This window comes from Bufo gargarizans, chromosome 6, assembly GCF_014858855.1.
Source record: "Bufo gargarizans isolate SCDJY-AF-19 chromosome 6, ASM1485885v1, whole genome shotgun sequence".
In the NCBI taxonomy this organism is placed as follows: domain Eukaryota; kingdom Metazoa; phylum Chordata; class Amphibia; order Anura; family Bufonidae; genus Bufo; species Bufo gargarizans.
Window position 1 is genome coordinate 117,626,728 of NC_058085.1, and position 19,621 is coordinate 117,646,348.

The 19,621-nt window shown below is 49.2% G+C and overlaps 1 protein-coding gene across 1 annotated transcript in view; it reads right to left on the bottom strand.

Moving 5' to 3' along the window:
• The window catches only part of FBXO47 (F-box protein 47), a 167,978-nt gene extending 149,090 nt beyond the window's left edge, over positions 1-18,888 (bottom strand). Inside the window, exons 1-2 of the mRNA XM_044298333.1 lie at positions 18,789-18,888; positions 15,754-15,953 (exon numbers count right to left, since the gene is read on the bottom strand). Of these exons, the coding sequence (XP_044154268.1) occupies positions 15,754-15,928 (175 nt within the window). The 5' untranslated portion in view covers positions 15,929-15,953; positions 18,789-18,888. The remainder of the gene's footprint in view (positions 1-15,753; positions 15,954-18,788) is intronic.
• Positions 18,889-19,621: the final 733 nt, after the last annotated feature.

The window sequence follows — 19,621 nt, forward strand, 5'->3', positions numbered from 1 at the left end:
GGGTCAGTTGTGGGGTGTTTGTACTGCCCTGGCATTTGAGGGTCTCCGCAATCATTACATGTATGGCCAGCATTAGGAGTTTCTGCTATTCTCCTTATATTGAGCATACAGGTAATAAGATTTTTTTTTCCGTTCAGCCTCTGGGCTGAAAGAAAAAAGTGAAAGGCACAGATTTCTTCATTCGCATTGATCAATGTGGATGAAAAAATCTCTGCCAAAAAAAAAAAAATGGAGGGGAAAGGCGTCTGCCAGGACATAGGAGCTCTGCCCTACATCCATACCCACTTAGCTCGTATGCCCTGGCAAACCAGATTTCTCCATTCGCATCAATCGATGTGGATGAATAAATCATTGCCGGGATTTTTTTTTTTTTTTTTTATATATATATACAAATTGTTTGCCAAAGCATAGGAACGCCGCCTCCTCCTCAGCTCGTATGCCTCGGCAAACATATCTGTTACTGCAGAGGAGAAAATCTCGTCTTGCAGCGCCGCATACACCGACTTGCGTGTAATCTGACAGCAGCGCAATGCTTCTGTCAGAATGCACATCGGTGCTGCAGCTGGTCGATCGGTTGGTCCACCTGGAAGGTAAAAAGACAACAAAAAAAAAAAAAAAAAAAAACATGCCGCAACGCAATAATTTTATTAACTTTGCAACAGAACATGTAACTAACTTTTTGAACTGAACATTAATGTGTTTGCTTACTGGTGTGATTTTTTTTTTTTTACCTTTATAGAACAAACCTCTCCTTCCCCATGGGTCAATGTGCAAAGCGCAAATCGCCCAAAGATGTGGCGAAGTGCGTTATGCACTTTGTCCCATGTGAAAGGAGACGTTTGCAGCAGCAGTGAGTGAATGGGCCCTAATAGCCCTGTGTGCCTATCCTGGTGAGATGATCCCTATGCTAATAGTGTACCTGTGAGTGGTACTTCCGGAAACACTCTCCAAAGCATAGGGCAGGGTGGTCAGGACAGTCAGGACAGAAATAGCGGGTGTCACGCCTTATTCCACTCCTGCTACAGACACGACATCTTTTTCGGGGTGACGGTTGGATTGAGGTACCAGGAACGACATTGGGGAAATGTCGCTCGTGTAGACGGCTAACTACACTGGTGGATGGGGCCACGGAACCTCCTGGGTACAGGAGGTTCTCGATGATCTCTTCCTGAAATTTGAGGAAGGATCCAGTTCTCCCAGCCTTACTGTAGAGAACAAAACTATTGTACAGAGCCAATTGAATTAAATATACAGACACCTTCTTATACCAGCGTCTGGTTCTGCGGGAAACTAAATACGGAGACAACATCTGGTCATTGAAGTCCACCCCTCCCATGTGGAGGTTATAGTCGTGGACTGAGAGGGGCTTTTCAATGACACGGGTTGCTCGCTCAATTTGTATTGTCGTGTCTGCGTGAATGGAGGAGAGCATGTAAACGTCACGCTTGTCTCTCCATTTCACCGCGAGCAGTTCTTCGTTACACAGTGCGGCCCTCTGCCCCCTTGCAAGACGGGTGCTAACGAGCCGCTGGGGGAAGCCCGCGCGACTAGTTCGCGCGGTACCACAGGCGCCAATCCGTTCTAGAAACAAATGCCTAAAGAGGGCCACACTTGTGTAAAAATTGTCCACATAAAGATGGTACCCCTTGCCGAATAAGGGTGACACCAAGTCCCAAACTGTCTTCCCACTGCTCCCCAGGTAGTCAGGGCAACCGACCGGCTCCAGGGTCTGATCTTTTCCCTCATAGACCCGAAATTTGTGGGTATAGCCTGTGGCCCTTTCACAGAGCTTATACAATTTGACCCCATACCGGGCGCGCTTGCTTGGGATGTATTGTTTGAAGCCAAGGCGCCCGGTAAAATGTATTAGGGACTCGTCTATGCAGATGTTTTGCTCTGGGGTATAAATATCTGCAAATTTCAGGTTGAAATGGTCTATGAGGGGCCGAATTTTGTGGAGCCGATCAAAAGCAGGGTGGCCCCTGGGACGGGAGGCGGTGTTGTCACTAAAGTGCAGGAAACGCAGGATGACCTCAAATCGTGTCCTGGACATAGCAGCAGAGAACATGGGCATGTGATGAATCGGGTTCGTGGACCAATATGACCGCAATTCATGCTTTTTTGTCAGGCCCATGTTGAGGAGGAGGCCCAGAAAAGTTTTAATTTCGGAAACTTGGACTGGTTTCCACCGGAAAGGCTGGGCATAATAGCTTCCCGGGTTAGCGGTTATAAATTGTGTGGCATACCGATTTGTTTCTGCCACAACTAAGTCTAAAAGCTCCGCAGTCAAGAACAGCTCAAAAAATCCCAGGGCCGAACCGATCTGAGCTGTCTCAACCCGAACTCCAGACTGGGCGGTGAAAGGGAAAACTACAGGTGCGGCTGAAGTTGGGGACTGCCAATCAGGGTTTGCCAGCACCTCTGGGATTCTAGGGGCTCTACGGGCACGTCTTTGCGGTGGCTGCGACGGGGTCACTACTGCACGTGCCACCGTACCAGCTTCAACTGCCCTTCTGGTGCTCGCTACTTCACCAGGTTGTACGGCAGTGCTGGTACTAGGTCCAGGAAGGGCTGGGCTGCTGGTGTATGCCTCACCACGTAATCCGACAGCACCAGCCCCACTCTGCTGCTCTTGAAGCGGATCCTGCGCAACCTGCGGTCTAGCGACACGGGGCCGGGTACGCCTGGTGGTATCAGGGACCTCAGCCTCCTCGTCCGAACTTTGGGTCAGAGAGCCACTGCTTTCTACAGGTTCGTATTCTGACCCGCTGGATTCATCAGATGAGGGTTCCCACTCCTCATCCGACTGGGTCAGAAGCCTGTAGGCCTCTTCAGAGGAATACCCCCTGTTAGACATGTGGGCAACTAAATTTAGGGGTATTCCCTGAGACTACCCAAGGAAAAAAAAGCAAGCCTGTCTTACAAAGGGGAGGCTAGCGAAGTACCGGAGGCCGCTGCGGTTGATAAAAAAATATCAAAACTGATTTTTTTATCGCCGCAGTGCGTGTAAATTGAATGTGCAGCGATCAAAAAAAAATTGTTTTTTTGTCACTGCGGTGGGGCGGGTGTGGGGGCGAACGCACGTGTGGGCGAGCGATCAGGCCTGATCGGGCAAACACTGCGTTTTGGGTGGAGGGAGAACTAAAGTGACACTAGTACAATTATAGATCTGACCGTGATCAGTTTTGATCACTTCCAGATACTATAAAAGTACAAATGCTGATTAGCGATACGCTAATCAGCGAATAACGGACTGCGGTGCGGTGGGCTGGGCGCTAACCGATCCCTAAACTACCTAACCAAGGGGCCTAAACTATACTGAAACCTAACGGTCAATACCAGTGAAAAAAAAAAGTGACAGTTTGCACTGATCACTTTTTTCTTTTCACTTGTGATTGACAGGGGCGATCAAAGGGTTAATTGGGGTTCAGGGGGGTGATCTGGGGCTAAGTGTGTAGTGTTGGTGTACTCACTGTGAAGCCTGCTCCTCTGCTGGATCCAACCGACGAAAAGAACCAGCAGAGGAGCAGGCAGCCATATAACAGATCATATTTACAAATATGATCTGTTATTCGGCTCTCTGATTGGATTTTTTAAAAATCAGCAACCTGCCAGCCAATGATCACGGCTGGCAGGTTGCTGACGAAATAGTCCTGAACGAAATGCCGGCGCGAACTGCGCATGCGCGGGCGCATATTCGCGTCATCTCGCGTCTCGCGAGATGACGCGTATATGCGTGACTCTGCGCAGCGCTGCCACCTCCGGACCGCACATCTGCGTTAGGCGGTCCGGAGGTGGTTAATAAAAAAAATATGCAAATGACCTGTCTACCAGCAAGTAGGGAGGCTACTTGCTGGTAGCAGCCGCATCCTCCTTTCATAAAGACGCCCCCTCCTCCTGTTGATTGACAGGGCCAGCGACCGCTCTCATCCTCTGGCTGGCCCTGTCTGCATTCAAAATCTGGCGCCTGCGCCGTACCTCTCTTCAGTCTGTGCAGGCGCACTGAGAGGAGGACGCTCGCTCGGCCGCTCCTTCCTCAGTGCGCCGGGTGTAGATGTGACGTCATCGGCGCAGGCACATTGAGGATGGAGCGGCCGAGCGAGCGTCCTCCTCTCAGTGCGCCTGCGCCGACTGAAGACAGGTACGGCGCAGGCGCCAGATTTTGAATGCAGCCAGAGCCAGCCAGAGGACGAGAGCGGTCGCTGGCCCTGTCAATCAACAGGAGGAGGGGGCATCTTTATGAAAAGAGGATGCGGCTGCTACCAGCAAGTAGCCGCCCTACTTGCTGGTAGACAGGTAATTTGCATATTATAAAAGTCAGTTTTTTGAATTATCTACTGAACCAAAATGAGTAATAGCATTATAGATTGATATATCACAGTATAAGGATTATAAGTAGCCAAAAAAAATAAAAAAAAGACTTTAGTGGGGTGACAGAAGCCCTTTAACACAACGAGGGTTAACAGCCAAACAAACATCCATATTTATTACCCTGATTCTGCGGTTTACAGAAACACCCCACATGTGGTCATAAACTGATGTAAGGGCACATGGCAGGGCGCAGAAGAAAAGGAGCGACGTATGGTTTTTGGGAGGCAGATTTAACTGAACTAGTTTTTAGATGCCATGTCCCATTTGAAGCCCCCCTGTGACCCCATTTTGGAAACTAGGGGACAGGGTGCCAGTTTTATGTTTTTGTGTCTCCATTTTCTCAACGCCATATTTTTATTTTTTTTCTGCCGATAGTCTGGTGCAGGGGCTCGTTTTTTGCAGGAAGAGTTGATGTTTTTATTGGTACCATTTTTGGGCACATATGATTTTTTGATCATTATTTTTTCACTTTATGAGGCAAGGTGACCAAAAAATTTGTCATGTGACATTTTTATAGAGCTGGTCGTTATGGACGTGGCAATAACTTATATATATACTTTTTCTTATTTATTTAAGTTTTACACAATAATAGCATTTTTGAAACAAAAAAAAATTGTGTCTCCATAGTCTGAGAGGCATAGCTTTTTAATTTTTATGACCGATTGTCTTAGGCCTTGTGATGAATACCACCCCTCGTGTCCGCTGACGTCAACCACGTCGAGCTCACGAGACCCGGTATGATCACAGGGTTTACCAAAAACGTGAAGTTACGCCCTCCAGAGGAGCACGTAAGGTCAGGCTGGTATAGTTTACACACACACCTCCTGTCCACGCGGGCACAGAGAGGCAACAAGCTGGAAGGGCCTTTTCACTGCCACAGTGAAAACAGCCCACACTCAGACCGGGTAACTGCCACCAGTTTCTCATTTGATATAGGCCCGGTCCGCTAACGGGATTATATAGGGTCAGAAACCAACCCGCGGTAGCTTATAACTAGGCCAAAACACGGACGTGGGGATTCGTGATCGAAATACAAGATAGCACAAGATTAAACTATAGATTTAATCGCTGTAAGAGCACACTAGATATGACACAATATACACAGACAATATATACAGTGGTCTGAGATTACAGATACAGATTATATGGGTACAACTGGGCTAAGCAGTGTAAAAGGAAGTTACCAAGTATGATGAAAGTTCTTTGTGATGTCCTGAGCTGGAGTCCACACGAGGGGCTGTGATCTCCTGCTATTTCCTGGGTCCCTCTAAACACATGTGTAGGATGTGACCCCTCTTCAGAGAAAAGACGCCGCCTACTTGCTGGCACTAGGCTTTTAACCTGTAGCCGGCCCCTCCCCTCCATGCCTCAGGGAGGGGTCAACTCCCCCTCTTCTGGGCTGACGGTGAATGACCCACAAAACACTTTAGGGGTCATAGCTCCAGACCAGAGGGTCACAGGGAGATGGTTCTGGGACTAATGGACCTGCCTGGGTTCCGGCTACAAGTAGAGCCCAAACCTGGTACCGGTAGGTGGCTTCTATGGGGAGATATGGGTATCTCCCTACCCCGACTGGGTACGAGTAAACAAAGACCATGGGATCGTACCTCGTGGCCACCGTGACACAAATATGTATCTGGTTTGCGCCTGCGATGGCCAGGTGATTCATAATTCCTTATGAGAGGTAGGTGCCAATATGTCTAGGAAATCTCATTGATCCAGGCAAAAGCAGATACCCACAGCAGGGGGTTTTCCTGCAGATTCAGGTGGCTCCCAACTGCTGCACAGAGGTGTGAACTTCTCCTTGAAGCTTGGACCCCCTGAGGGGTGTCTTCCTGGCCAACTGACACTCAGTTGGCTGGGGGGGGGGGGGGAGTGGAAACTTATTTGGCATGTACACAGAATCATGACAAGAGGTGCATCAAATTACAATCAGAGCTGGGGGCTTTGAAGCAGGGAAATCCTGTAGATTTCCCTACCTCTGCTGTCTGTCAGCAAATGGGGGGTGTGAGGACATGGCTGACAGTAAATATTAATCCATATTCCTCACAGGCCTCATGCACACGACCGTTCTTTGGGTCCGCATCCGAGCCGCCGTTTTGGCGGCTCGGATGCGGACCCATTCACTTCAATGGGGCCGCAAAAGATGCCACCACTCCGTGTGCTATCCGCATCCGTGGCTCCGTTCCTGCGGCCCCATTAAAAAAATATAACATGTCCTATTCTTGTCCTCGCTTTGCGGACAAGAATAGGCATTTACAGTTGCAAGAAAAAGTATGTGAACCCTTTGGAATGATTTGGATTTCTGCACAAATTGGTCATAAAATGTGATCTGATCTTTATCTAAGTCACAACAATAGACAATCACAGTCTGCTTAAACTAATAACACACAAAGAATTAAATGTTACCATGTTTTTATTGAACACACCATGTAAACATTCACAGTGCAGGTGGAAAAAGTATGTGAACCCTTGGATTTAATAACTGGTTGAACCTCCTTTGGCAGCAATAACTTTAACCAAACGTTTCCTGTAGTTGCAGATCAGACGTGCACAACGGGCAGGAGTAATTATTGACCATTCCTCTTTACAGAACGGTTTCAGTTCAGCAATATTCTTGGGATGTCTGGTGGGAATCGCTTTCTTGAGGTCATGCCACAGCATCTCAATCGGGTTGAGGTCAGGACTCTACTGGGCCACTCCAGAAGGTGTATTTTCTTCTGTTTAAGCCGTTCTGTTGTTGATTTTCTTCTATGCTTTGGGTCGTTGTCCTGTTGCAACACCCATCTTCTGTTGAGCTTCAGCTGGTGGACAGATGGCCTTAAGTTCTCCTGCAAAATGTCTTGATAAACTTGGGAATTCATTTTTCCTTCGATGATAGCAATCCGTCCAGGCCCTGACACAGCAAAGCAGCCCCAAACCATGATGCCCCCACCACCATAATTCACAGTTAGGATGAGGTTTTGAGGTTGGTGTGCTGTGCCTCTTTTTCTCCACACACAGTGTTCTGTGTTTCTTCCAAAGAACTCAACTTTGTCCACAGAATATTTTGGCAGTACTGCTGTGGAACATCCAGGTGCTCTTCTGCAAACTGTAAACGTGCAGCAATGTTTTTTTGGACAGCAGTGGCTTCCTCTGTGGTATCCTCCCATGAAATCCATTCTTGTTTAGTGTTTTACGTATCGTAGATTCGCTAACAGGGATGTTAGCATATGCCAGAGACTTTTGTAAGTCTTTAGCTGACACTCTAGGATTCTTCTTCACCTCATTGAGCAGTCTGCGCTGTGCTCTTGCAGTCATCTTTACAGGACGGCCACTCCTAGGGAGAGTAGCAGCAATGCTGAACTTTCTCCATTTATAGACAGTTTGTCTTACCGTGGACTGATGAACAGCAAGGCTTTTGGAGATACTTTTATAACCCTTTCCAGCTTTATGCAAGTGAACAATTCTTAATCGTAGGTCTTCTGAGAGCTCTTTTGTGCGAGGCATCATTCACATCAGGCAATGCTTCTTGTGAAAAGCAAACACAGAACTGGTGTGTGTTTTATAGGACAGGACAGCTGTAACCAACACCTCCAATCTCATCTCATTGATTGGACTCCAGTTGGCTGACACCTCACTCCAATTAGCTCTTGGAGATGTCATTAGTCTAGGGGTTCACATACTTTTTCCACCTGTGCTGTGAATGTTTACATGGTGTGTTCAATAAAAGGAGATTTTTGTGAAACTCACCTGTAAAATCTTTTTCTCGTCTTTTCCATTGGGGGACACAGACCATGGGTATAGCTTAGAGGTATTAGTAGGAGGGACACTATGCAAATGAAAGAGCTCCTCCTCCTCGGGCTATACCCCCAGACTCCACCAGGAGGAACTCAGGCGTTGCACAAGCAGTAGGAGAAGGAGCAAGAAAAAATCATGGAAACCATCGGACCAAGCCATAAGGTCCAACCAGAAACAGAAAAACTGAACTAAAGACCCCTCCTGCAACAGGAATAATGGGTGGGAGCTGTGTCCCCCAATGGAAAAGACGAGAAAAAGATTTTACAGGTGAGTTTCACAAAAATCTCCTTTTCTCGTGCTTTTTTCCATTGGGGGACACAGACCATGGGACGTCCAAAAGCAGTCCATGGGGTGGGAAAAAATATCAGCACCGCCAGGAGGAACGCCCCAACGGTCAAACAGGAACCACAGCCTGCAAAACCCTGCGGCCAAAGCCGCATCAGCCGAAGCCAGTGAATGCAACTGACAAAAATTTGCAAAGGTATGCAAGGACGACCAGGTGGCCGCCGTACACAGCTGAGACGCAGAGGCACGACTGCGTCTTGCCCAGGAAGCCCCCTCCGCCCCAATGGAGTGAGCGGCAATCCTAGCCGGGGGAACTCCACCACAAGCGTGACAAGCCGCGGAAATAGCCAAGCAGATCCAGAGTGCCAAGAACGGCGGACGGAAGCAGTAGCCGCGAGACACACCTTCAGGACCCGTACAACATCCAGGGAATGCAGAGTGCGTTCCTTGGGGTTAGCCGGAGAAGGACAAAAGGAAGGCAGGACAAGATCCTCATAAAGGTGGAAGGGAGAGACCACCCTGGGCAAAAAGAAGGGGACTGGACGGAGCACAACTTAATCCTGGTGGAAAACCAGAAAGGCTCCTGACAGGAAAGAGCGGCCAGCTTCGACACCAGTCTGACTTAAAAGCTCGTGATGGGATGTGAACTCACAGCCACTGCATAATAGCCCAGAACTTTAATCACTACGCTATGTAGCTGTATCAGAAGCTATGGTCACAAGGAAGTCCAGATGAGAACAGTCAGAGAGACCCTCCTCAAAGGCTCGAAGGGGGCCGACTGCAGAGCGCGCAGAATCAAATTGAGATCCCAAGGAGACAAAGGGGGAACATACGGGGAACCGAATGCGCCACCCCCGAAGAAAGGTCACCACCGGACCCTTAAGAGCATGGGACCTCTGACGGCCCGCGCCGAAACCTGACCTTACAGGGAACTAAGCGACAGTCCCTGCAGAAGCCCAGACTGAAGAAAAGACAGTACCATCAAGATGGAAAACCGAAGGGGAGGGAACCCCGAACCCTCAAAAAAGGATAGGAAGGCCATCCAGGTACGATAGTAAATCCGGGAGGAAGAAGACTTCCCCGGACTGATCATGGTCCTAACCACTGAATCCGAGAACCCCATCTTCATCAGGATGGCGGTTTCAACAGTCACGCCGGTAAACGAAGAGACCGCAAATTCCGGTGGAAGAACGGGCCCTGAGACAGTAGGCCCTGTCCGTCGGGAAGAGGCCATGGGGCGTCCGCCAGCAACCGAGCCACGTCCGAAAAACCACGCGCGGCGAGGCCACTCTGGGGTGATGAGAACGGTCGGAGTCCCTTCCGCCTCGAACTGGCGTAGACCCTTTGGTAGGAGAGGAAAACAGAGGAGGCTGAAGTCCTGCCACGGAGACACCTGCGCATCCATCCGTACGCCTCCGGATCTCGGGCGCGAGCCAGGACCACTGGGATCTTGTTGTTGAACCCGGACGCCATTAAGTCCACATCCGGACGGTCCCATCTGTGGCAGATTTCTTCGAACCCTTCTGAATGCAGAGACCACTCGCTTGGATCCACCGTGTTGTGGCTTAGAAAGTCCGCTGTCCAGTTGACCACTCCTGGAATGCAAACTGCTGACAACACCGGAACGTGCGTCTCCGCCCACGTCAGAATTCTCTTCACCTCCTGCATCACCATCCGGCTGCGGGTCCCGCCCTGATGGTCGATATAGGCCACGGCCGCGGCATTGCCCGTTTGAACCCGCACTGGGAGGCCCGCAAGGAGAGAGGTCCAATAGGAGAGAGAGAGCGGAAAAAATCGCCCTCAGTTCCAGAAAGTTGATTGGAAGGCGAGACTCTGCCGCCGACCAAATTCCTTGAACCGTGCGAGACTGGAAAACGCCCCCCCAACCCAGGATGCTGGCATCGGTGGCGGCGATCGTCCAGGAGAATGCGAGAAAGGAACTCCCCGACCTCAGGTTCATCGGGAACAGCCACCAAGGGAGAGCTGCCCGAACCCGCTGAAAGGTAAAGGATCTCCTGTTGCGCCAGGCGAGTGTGAAACTGGGCATATGGAAGGCCTCGAAAGAGGCTACCATAAGACCCAGGACCTGCAAGTATTCCCGAATGGAGAGGCACGGGGAGCGCAGCAGATGCGACACTGCCCCCTGGACCTGGGAGGACTTGAAGGCTGGTAGAATACTTTGGCAGCCGAGGTGTCCAAAATCACCCTCCGGAAGGAGAGCCTCTGGGACGGGAAGAGGCAGGAGTTTGGGAAAGTTACCAGCCAGCCGAACCGTTCCAGGGTCTGAACAGTGATCCGGACGCTGTCCGTGGTCTGCGGTAGAGAGGGGGGCCTCTATCCGGATATCGTCCCGATAGGGCAGCAAAGGAATGCCCCTGGTACGAAGAAGCGCCATGAGCGGTCCAGGACCAGTGGCAAGGACCCGCGGGGTGGTCGCCAACCCGAAGGAAGGGCGACAAACTGACAGTGTCGACCCATAATGGCGAAGCGCAGGAATCGATGGTGGGATTCCGCAATCGGGACATGTGATAGGCCTAGGAGCAGCAGGGCGGGCTGACTGGGCCCTCTAGTGCCGGGAAGGCTGGTGCAAAGGAAGGCCTCTTTGCGGGTGACCTGAGACCCCCGGCGGAGGAAGCAGGCGACGGCCTACCAGATGAGAAACGGCAAAAGGCATGCAGAGATGAACTCGTCCAGCTGATCCCCATAAGGTCTGGAAACCCCAAAGGGGAGATTAGCAAGGGAACGCTTGGTGGAGGCGTCAGCGTCCCACACCTTCAATCAGATCTCTTCGCGCTGAGTGACAGAGATGGCCAACCTGCGGGCAAAGAGGGAAACAATGTCCCTAGAAGCTTCGCAAAGAATCTTAGAAGCCTGAGACATCTGGAGAACCAACTCCAGTGTGTTAGTAGCCGCATCTCGTACCGCCAGTTCCTGGTGGTGGTGTTGTAACCACACCGAGAGAGCACTGGCTACCCCTGCTGAGTGAAAGGTAGGTCACAGGGACGCGCTGCCAGCGAAAAAAGGACCTGGAAGAGAGTCTATGCGTCTGTCTACAGCATCCTGGAAAGAGGAACTGACTAAGACAGGAAGGGCCACATAATTGGCTAATCCGGCCACCGGAGGATCCACCTTAGGGGGAGGAGACACCTCTCCTCGCCGTCAGCAGGGAAAGGAAAGTATATTCATGCGCTGGGTGGTCGAGAACCTTATTAAGACTACCCCAGGCCCTGGACATGACCGCGGAAAAATCCCTCATGGACCGGGAACATGGTAGTCTCCGACTGCCTGGACGGAAAAAGGGGGAACTCCTGACCAGTGGAAGGAGGAGAATCCCCTTGGAGAATAAAGGTGTCTCGGACAGTCACCACTAAGTCAGCCACCCTGGTGGAGAGCTTAGGCGAGGGGTCCCGCTCCATGACCTAATCAGAGCCGGAAATTCTCCTTCAGACTTGCGCTCCCTAAGGGAGGGGAGAGTCGCCCGAACGCGCCTCTAGACGAGGGGGGGGAGAGCCAGAGCCATCCGAGGAGGGATGCTGCTGCTCACGCTCCCTGTTAGTAGTCGGGCGTCTTCTGTGGAAAACCACTTAGAGAGGTGGTTGGCGTCACAGGATTTGAAAATGCCCTATAGTCCAAAAAGGACCTGGCTCGTCCGAGCCGGATAATTCTCCTTCGGATTACTCTCCCTAGGGAGGGGGAAGAGCAGTCCGCAAGCGCCACCAGCGAGGTGAGGGGGGTGGAGAGACGGAGACATCCGAGGTGGGATGCTGCCGCTCACGCTGCCTCTTCGTAGTCAGTCACCCACTGTGGGGACCACTGAGAGAGATGGAGTCGTTAGCGCCACAGGATTAAAAGACATGGTTGCCTTGGCGACTAAGACCAATTTAGCGGCCGCGCTGGACATGGCAGATGCCCAAGCGGGGACCGCAGGCCCCCAGGGACGTGGAGGAGGGGTGGAGGAGGGGGGTAAGGCAGGGATGCAGGTAATACTTATCTGCTCCTGCAGATCTTCTCCCTCGACTCCAGGACCAGCAGGGATGCACCTCTTCAGGCGTCTGACTCCTTGTCCAGGAGTGCAGTGTTCTGGTGGAGGGTGGCAGCAGGAGACCCAGTAGCTGGTGGGATACCGGAGCTGCAGGTCGAGCCCGGATCCACTTGTCTTCTTTGGGGGGCAATGGAGGCAGCCAGGCAGCGTCCAAGGACGGCAGCGGGCATTCCACGGGGGACCAGGAAGGCGCCATGCCGACCTGTGTCCCCATCTAGAATAATGTAAACAATTTTTGAAGGCTGAAAGGGGTTTTGAACTCAGAAAGCCTGGACATGGGGCAGCAGCAGCAGTACCACTGAGCTACCAGCTTGCCTGGCACAAAACGGAGTAGAGTGATGAGGAGCTGCACGGCCATGAGCAAACAGAGTCTCCGGTGTAAGGAGAGTCAGAGCGGCATGCCGAGGCTCCGCCTCCCCGAACGCGTCATTATGGCGCGAAAAAAGCGCGCGAAAATAAGCGCGCGCACGAAAAATAAGCCGCGAAAATAAGCGCGCGCGCGAGAATATATGCGCGCACGCGCGAAAATATGCGCACGCGCGAAAATAAGCGCGAAATATGCGCGAAATAAGCGCCGCGGAAATAAGCACGCGCGTGATTTCAACAAACACCACGTGGAGGAGCGGCCTGCCGGCGGGCGCTGAGGGAGCGCAGCAGCCAAGGCCCGACGAGAGAAGCGCTGAAGCCCACAGTTTAAGGGGGAAGAGATGCCAGTACTCCAGTGCCAAAATGAAGAAAGTGCCCCATCAGGATCCTTCTTCAAGCTCACCCAGGTAGCCACAGACAAACAGACACAGAGGGAGGGGGAGGGATTGGGCAACACTTATCTGCTCAGCATGCTCCCTCGATGTCCAGACCAGCAGGGATGCGCCTCTTCAGACTTCTGACTCCAATCCAGGAGAACAGTGCTCTGGAGGAGGGTAGGCAGCAGGCGTCCCAGCAGCTGGTGGGATGCCGGAGCTAACAGGTCGAGCCCGGATCCACTTATCTTCTTGGGGGGAAATGGAGGCAGCCAGGCAACGTCCCAAAGACGGCGGCGGGCACTCCACGGGGGACCAGGAAGGCGCCATGCCGACCTGTGTCCCCATCTAGAATAAAAATAACAAAAAGGAGTAGAATCAGAGAGTGTCAACCTCCTTCACCAGACACTAAGCAAAGACTGAGTTCCTCCTGGTGGAGTCTGGGGGTATAGCCCGAGGAGGAGGAGCTCTTTCATTTGCATAGTGTCCCTCCTACTAATACCTCTAAGCTATACCCATGGTCTGTGTCCCCCAATGGAAAAAAGCACGAGAAAAACATGGTAACATGTAATTCTTTGTGTGTTATTAGTTTAAACAGACTGTGATTGTCTATTGTTGTGACTTAGATGAAGATCAGATCACATTTTATGACCAATTAGTGCAGAAATCCATATCATTCCAAAGGGTTCACATACTTTTTCTTGCAACTGTATATTGCCAGAGCCTGTTCCGCAAATTGCGGAAGGCAACATGGGCGGCTTCCATTTTTTTGCGGACCGTTTGGTGTTGCGCTTTATGTGATGTTAGGTGACCAAATTTTTTTTCACCTGAGGGGTTAAGTCATGTGATATTTTTATAGAGCTGATTTTTACGGATGCAGCGATACTTAATATGTATACTTTTTTTTTATTTATTTCACTTTAACACAATGATAGCAATTTTGAAGAAAAACATATTTTAATATCTCCATTGTCTGAGAGTCATAGTTTTTTTTTGACCGATTGTCTTAGGTAAGGTCTTTTGCGGGATGGGGTGACTGTTTGATTGGTACTATTTTGGGGGGCATACACCATTTTGATCGCTTGGTGTTGCAATTTTTTATGCTTATTTTTATTAAATTGCTTTTTTGGCACTGTTTTTATTTTTTTTATGGTGTTCACCTGAGGAGAGTTAAGTCATGTGATATTTTTATAGAGCTGGTTGTTACAGATGCGGCGATACCTAATATGTGTACTTTTTTATTTCACTTTAACACAATAATAGCATTTTTGAAACAAAAAAAATATGTTTTAATGTCTCCATGTTCTGAGAGCTATAGTTTTTTGTTTTTTTGAGTGATTTTCTTATGTAGGGGCTAATTTTTTTCGGGATGAGGTGACTGTTTTATTGGTACCGGGGGTGCCTTCTCTCTGGGGTGGCTTGCTGTAGGCAGCCACACGATTAGCGTGGAACGTCCATTCAGAGATAAAAATCCACCCATAGGACGTTTATATACTATGGGCGGATGTGAAGTGGTTAATAAAGCCCAATAGAAAAAATATTTTTAGCTCAAAAGGAGTACAATGTAAATAATAAAAAAAATGCCCCCAAAGGTGTACATAGCCCTGTCATCTCTCCTGACATGTCTGGTTTAGTAACTACTTGCATTCCCCATATAACAACAATTCTTAAAGAGGAACTTTCATGCCAGATCCAATCACAGCGGAGAGCGTCACAGCCAGGGAGAAAAAAAAGCTCACCTTCGCCCTGGTTGTGACGCTCTCGGCTGTGATTGGATCACGGCACAGCCAGGGAGAAGGAGAGGCCCATTGAGAAACCCTGGCATCTCCTCCTCCTCCCCCCTCCTTAGCATACTGTTGTGGAAACTATGATGCGGGCTGATCACAACTATTAATATTTTTACCACAACAATACTGAGTGTGAAAACTGCAGGGGGGCACAGCAGGGTGTAGGAGCGATATTTTAAAAAATCAGGCAGGGTGGCAGCATCAGCCAGGGTGGCAGTACCCCACAAGTAAAGGTATTTATCTCAATTAATAAAAAAAAAACATGAAAGGTCCTCTTTAAGACTCTATGTTGTTCCATTCCCGTACTATTCCTGCTAGAAGTTTACAAGTAAATTGCCAGCAATTTGCAGAGAAGGTACTACTGAGTGTTACCAGTAGTGGGTGTGTCTGACTGTGATCAATCAGTGCTGCTGGTATCAGATTGATAAGAGACACACCCGCAACTGGTAACACCCAGCTGTACCTTTACTGCAAGCTGCTTGCAATTCATAAACTTCTAGTAGCAAAACAGAGGAATGGTACAACATAGACAAAAGAATAGATGTTACAGAATTGTTGTTAAAGTCTGGAGAGGTGACAGGTCCTCTTTAATGGAACCTACAATGCAGATCCGAACATTGCCTAATCCAATTATTTAACCTGACTCTTTCTTGGACTGGAGTTTTGGATAGCAAATATCTTCAAAAGAAGAAGGATTATGTAATACAGAACATCAAATGCTACATTTTAGTGTCATTATGTTTGTCACCTGATAGATACTGTAATAAAATGTGAAAGATCTCTATAGGCAAAACTTTGAAATGACCCAAAGTTGATGCACGTGCTTGTCTCTCCTCAGCTGCGGGTACTGCAAGGCGTCGCTTACTCTTTTTAAACTTCGGGTTAGGAATGACAGTAAAGGTGGAGCTGGAGGAGAGTGCCATTGATATCGGTCCTCACACAATGGCTCTGAAAGACACGTGAACAGATCTTGTTAGTGCAGAAGCTTCTGTGAAATGAATTGGCTGAATTCATATTAACACCAAACAACAAATGCAAATGTTTATTATAATCTATCACAGACTACATTGGCGATGTATTAAAGGGGGTTTCTTCTATATTGATGGCTTAGCCTCAGGATAGGTGGGGTCCAGCTCCCGACAACCCTGTTGATCAGCAGTTTTCCTAGGCCAATGACGTGACGTTCGTTGGTTTCATGGCTTAGGGGCAGATCAAGTGATTGGGCCTGAGCTGCAATACTAAGCACAACCACTACAGAATGCATGGTGCTGTGCTTCATATGCTGCGAACAGGCCGCAGCACTCACTGGAGTGCGGTTGCCTTTTCAAACAGCTGGGGGTCCGAGAGTCAGAGTCCCACCCCTATTGGTGACCTATCCGGATCATAGGCCATCAATATAATAGACTCGGAAAACTATTTTAAAACAGTAGTTGTTTCATATTCTGGTGTTAAAGGGGTTGTCCTATCTCAATATCTCTAGCATAGTGCTAGGACAGTGGTGGCGAACCTATGGCACGCGGGTAAAAGCTCTCTCTGTGGGCATGCGGATCGGTGTGGGTCATGCATAGGGTTGGCACCTGTGCACTATTACTAATCAGCACTTCCATTGTGGAGCACTCATTAGTACAGCCTTTGCCCCCATCCTCTGCTTGTGTTAAAAAATAAAAAAAACGTACGTCATCCATTTGATTGCACCGCGGGGAACACTTGCTGCTCAGTGGATACGCAGGACAGGACCTGCACTCCAGCGTGATGATGTTTTGCAGCACTGACTGGAAGGAACAGGACCTGCGAAACATCATCACACCAGAGCACAGGTCCTCTCTCGCGTATCCAGTGAGTGTTGCCTGCAGCAAGATCAAATGTATGAGGCAAGGTTCTTTTTTTTTGCACAAGAAGAGTGGGGAAGGGGGCATTAATGATACTGTGGCCTCTAATGGGGGCATTATTAATACTGTGAGCCATTAATGGTGGAAAAATAATACTAGGGGGGCTCTAATTTTACTCTGGACCATTAATGGGAGCCTGATTAATACTGGGGGCCACTAACGGGGCCTCATTAATACTGGAAGCCACTATTGGGGCATTGTTAATCCTGGGGCCACCAATGGGGCCTTATTAATACTGGAAGCCACTATTGGGGCATTATTAATGCTGCAGGCCACTAATGGGGCATTTTTAGTACTAGGGGGCGCCAACGGGGGCATTCATTTTACTAAGGCCTGAGTAACGTCACGCCCCCCATAGCTTAAAGGGGTTGTCCGGGTTCAGAGCTCAACCCGGACATACCCCTATTTTCACCCAGGCAGCTCCCCTGATGCTAGCATCGGAGCATCTCATGCTCCGATGTGCTCCTTTGGCCTGCGCTAAATCGTGCAAGGCAAGGTCTCTTTTGTTTTCAATGACACGCGGCTGGGCGGAAACTTCCACCCAGCAGAGTGTTCGGTGACGTCACCGGCTCTGATGGGCGGGCTTCAGCGCTGCCCTAGCCGTTTTACTGAATAGGGCAGCGCTAAATCCTGCCCATCAGTGCCGGTGACGTCACCGGGGTTCCTGGCAGCCCCATACGTCACCAGATCTCCAAAAAATGCCTTTGCCCTGCATGACTTAGCACAGGTCAAAGGAGAGCATCGGAGCATGAACTGCTCAGATGCTCATGTCAGGGGGGCTGCTTGGGTGAAAATGGAGGTATGTCCGGGTTCATCTCTGGACCCGGATAAACCCCTTTAACTTGGCCAGTATTTTTCAGTATTCCGGTTAAATTGCTGTTGGCAATTTGCAATAAATAAGTGGGTTTTGGGTTGCAGTTTGGAGCTCTCTAAAAGGTCCACCATCACTTTGCTAAGATATGTTATGAAAGTCAGATAGGTGCAGATCCCACCTCTGGGACATGCTTGTATCTCCAGAACGAGCCACTGAAGTGGAGGAGAGCACACCGCACATGTGGATTGTCTTCTCCATTCACTGCTATGGCTATTTGGGAGTAAACCATGCAAAAGCAGGCACCTCTCCATTCCTCGCTATGGGAATTCTGAAAATAACCAAGCACTGGTTCAACTATTACTGGTACTACCATAGTGGTGGGGACATCTGTAGCCAACACACAGTCAGGCCTCTCGCACATGGTCGTTCTGTGCGGCTGCTGAGACGGATCCAGACCCATTCAACTTGAATGGATCCGTGACCCGTCCGCAACGCAAAAGAAACAGAACAAGTTCAGTTTTTTTGCGGTGCGGAGACATTGAAAGAAACCCCATGGATAGTGCATTTGTGGGGTTCCATGGATCCGTTTCGCACAGCAGCTCCGGATTGCGGACCCATTCAAGTGAATGGGTCCGCATCCGTGATGCAGTGAGCACATGGCTGGTGCCCGCATATTGTGGACCTGCAATACGGGCCACAGCCGGCAACAGCTGTGTGCATGAGGCCTTACGGCAATCTCTGGGACTTAGGGGACATTCAGATGGTGGTTTTTGCTTGTACAGATCCCACGCTAAAAAAAGTCAGCCACCTACTGCCAATTTTTGTCACATAATATGGGCAGTGTGCACCTCAATAAGTAATGTTAGTTATACAGCACAGTAAGGAATTAAAATATTTCTAATATTTGTTCTAGAACCTTCACTGTAGAACAATAACCCTCAGTATTCCTCAGTACTACAACCTCGGAATTCTGTAACCCAGTAACCTGCTCCTTGACTATACTGTATGACAAGAACGGAATATAATGCACCCCCACACCACAAATACACATTATAACGTATATGGGACACAGGTTCTCACAGGGGGTTACGGCAGCGACGCTGGAGGAATCTGAGGAGGCATTTCCCGCGCTTTCTCCTCACTCCAGGCTCGCGCTCACCCCGGCTCCTGGTCTCACGCGGTTAACCTGAGGCTGACATGGGCGGTGTCGGAACACGCGAAGAGCCAATAGGAGTGACGCTTGAGGTGAAGTGGGATGATTGGCGGGCTGTACGTCCAATGGAGGGCTTGGTGTGCTCTCTCTTCCCTCCCTCAGAAAGGCGGTCTCTGGTGATATAGCTATTAGTGCGTAATGGCTGAATGTTGTTAGGGACAAGGTAAATTAGCAGTAACCTCTATAATGTGTATACACCGGGACTCTGCAGGTATAGTAATGCAAGGTCTGCTAGGCCGAGAGAAATATACTACTATACTGTACTAACCCTGACCTAAAAGATGTACTGAAGCGAAACAATATGGTGCCGAATGAACAATCCGTCCACTAGTGCTATACAGTGAACACATTCAGTAACCATTTTTATATTTTTTTTTAGTACATGTGGTTTCAAAACCAGTTGTTTATTGCGTCCTGTTTTCCGTGATACATATTTTTATTTTAATATATTTTTTTAATCCCCAGGAAAATAAAAAGAGAAAAGGATATTTTTCCACATTTTTCTCTATTTTTTTCAATAGCGCAAATTGTATTTAGAATGCTTTTTAAGTTTTGTGCCATCTATTATAATTGCTTTTATATAGGGGAGGCTAGAAGCTGTGGTGGGGACTATTAATGGTGTTGTTTTTTTTAGTTCTTCCTTCCTTTCTCACATTATATTATTTTATTTATTTATTGCTAGTCCTCCTTGTAAAGGTGC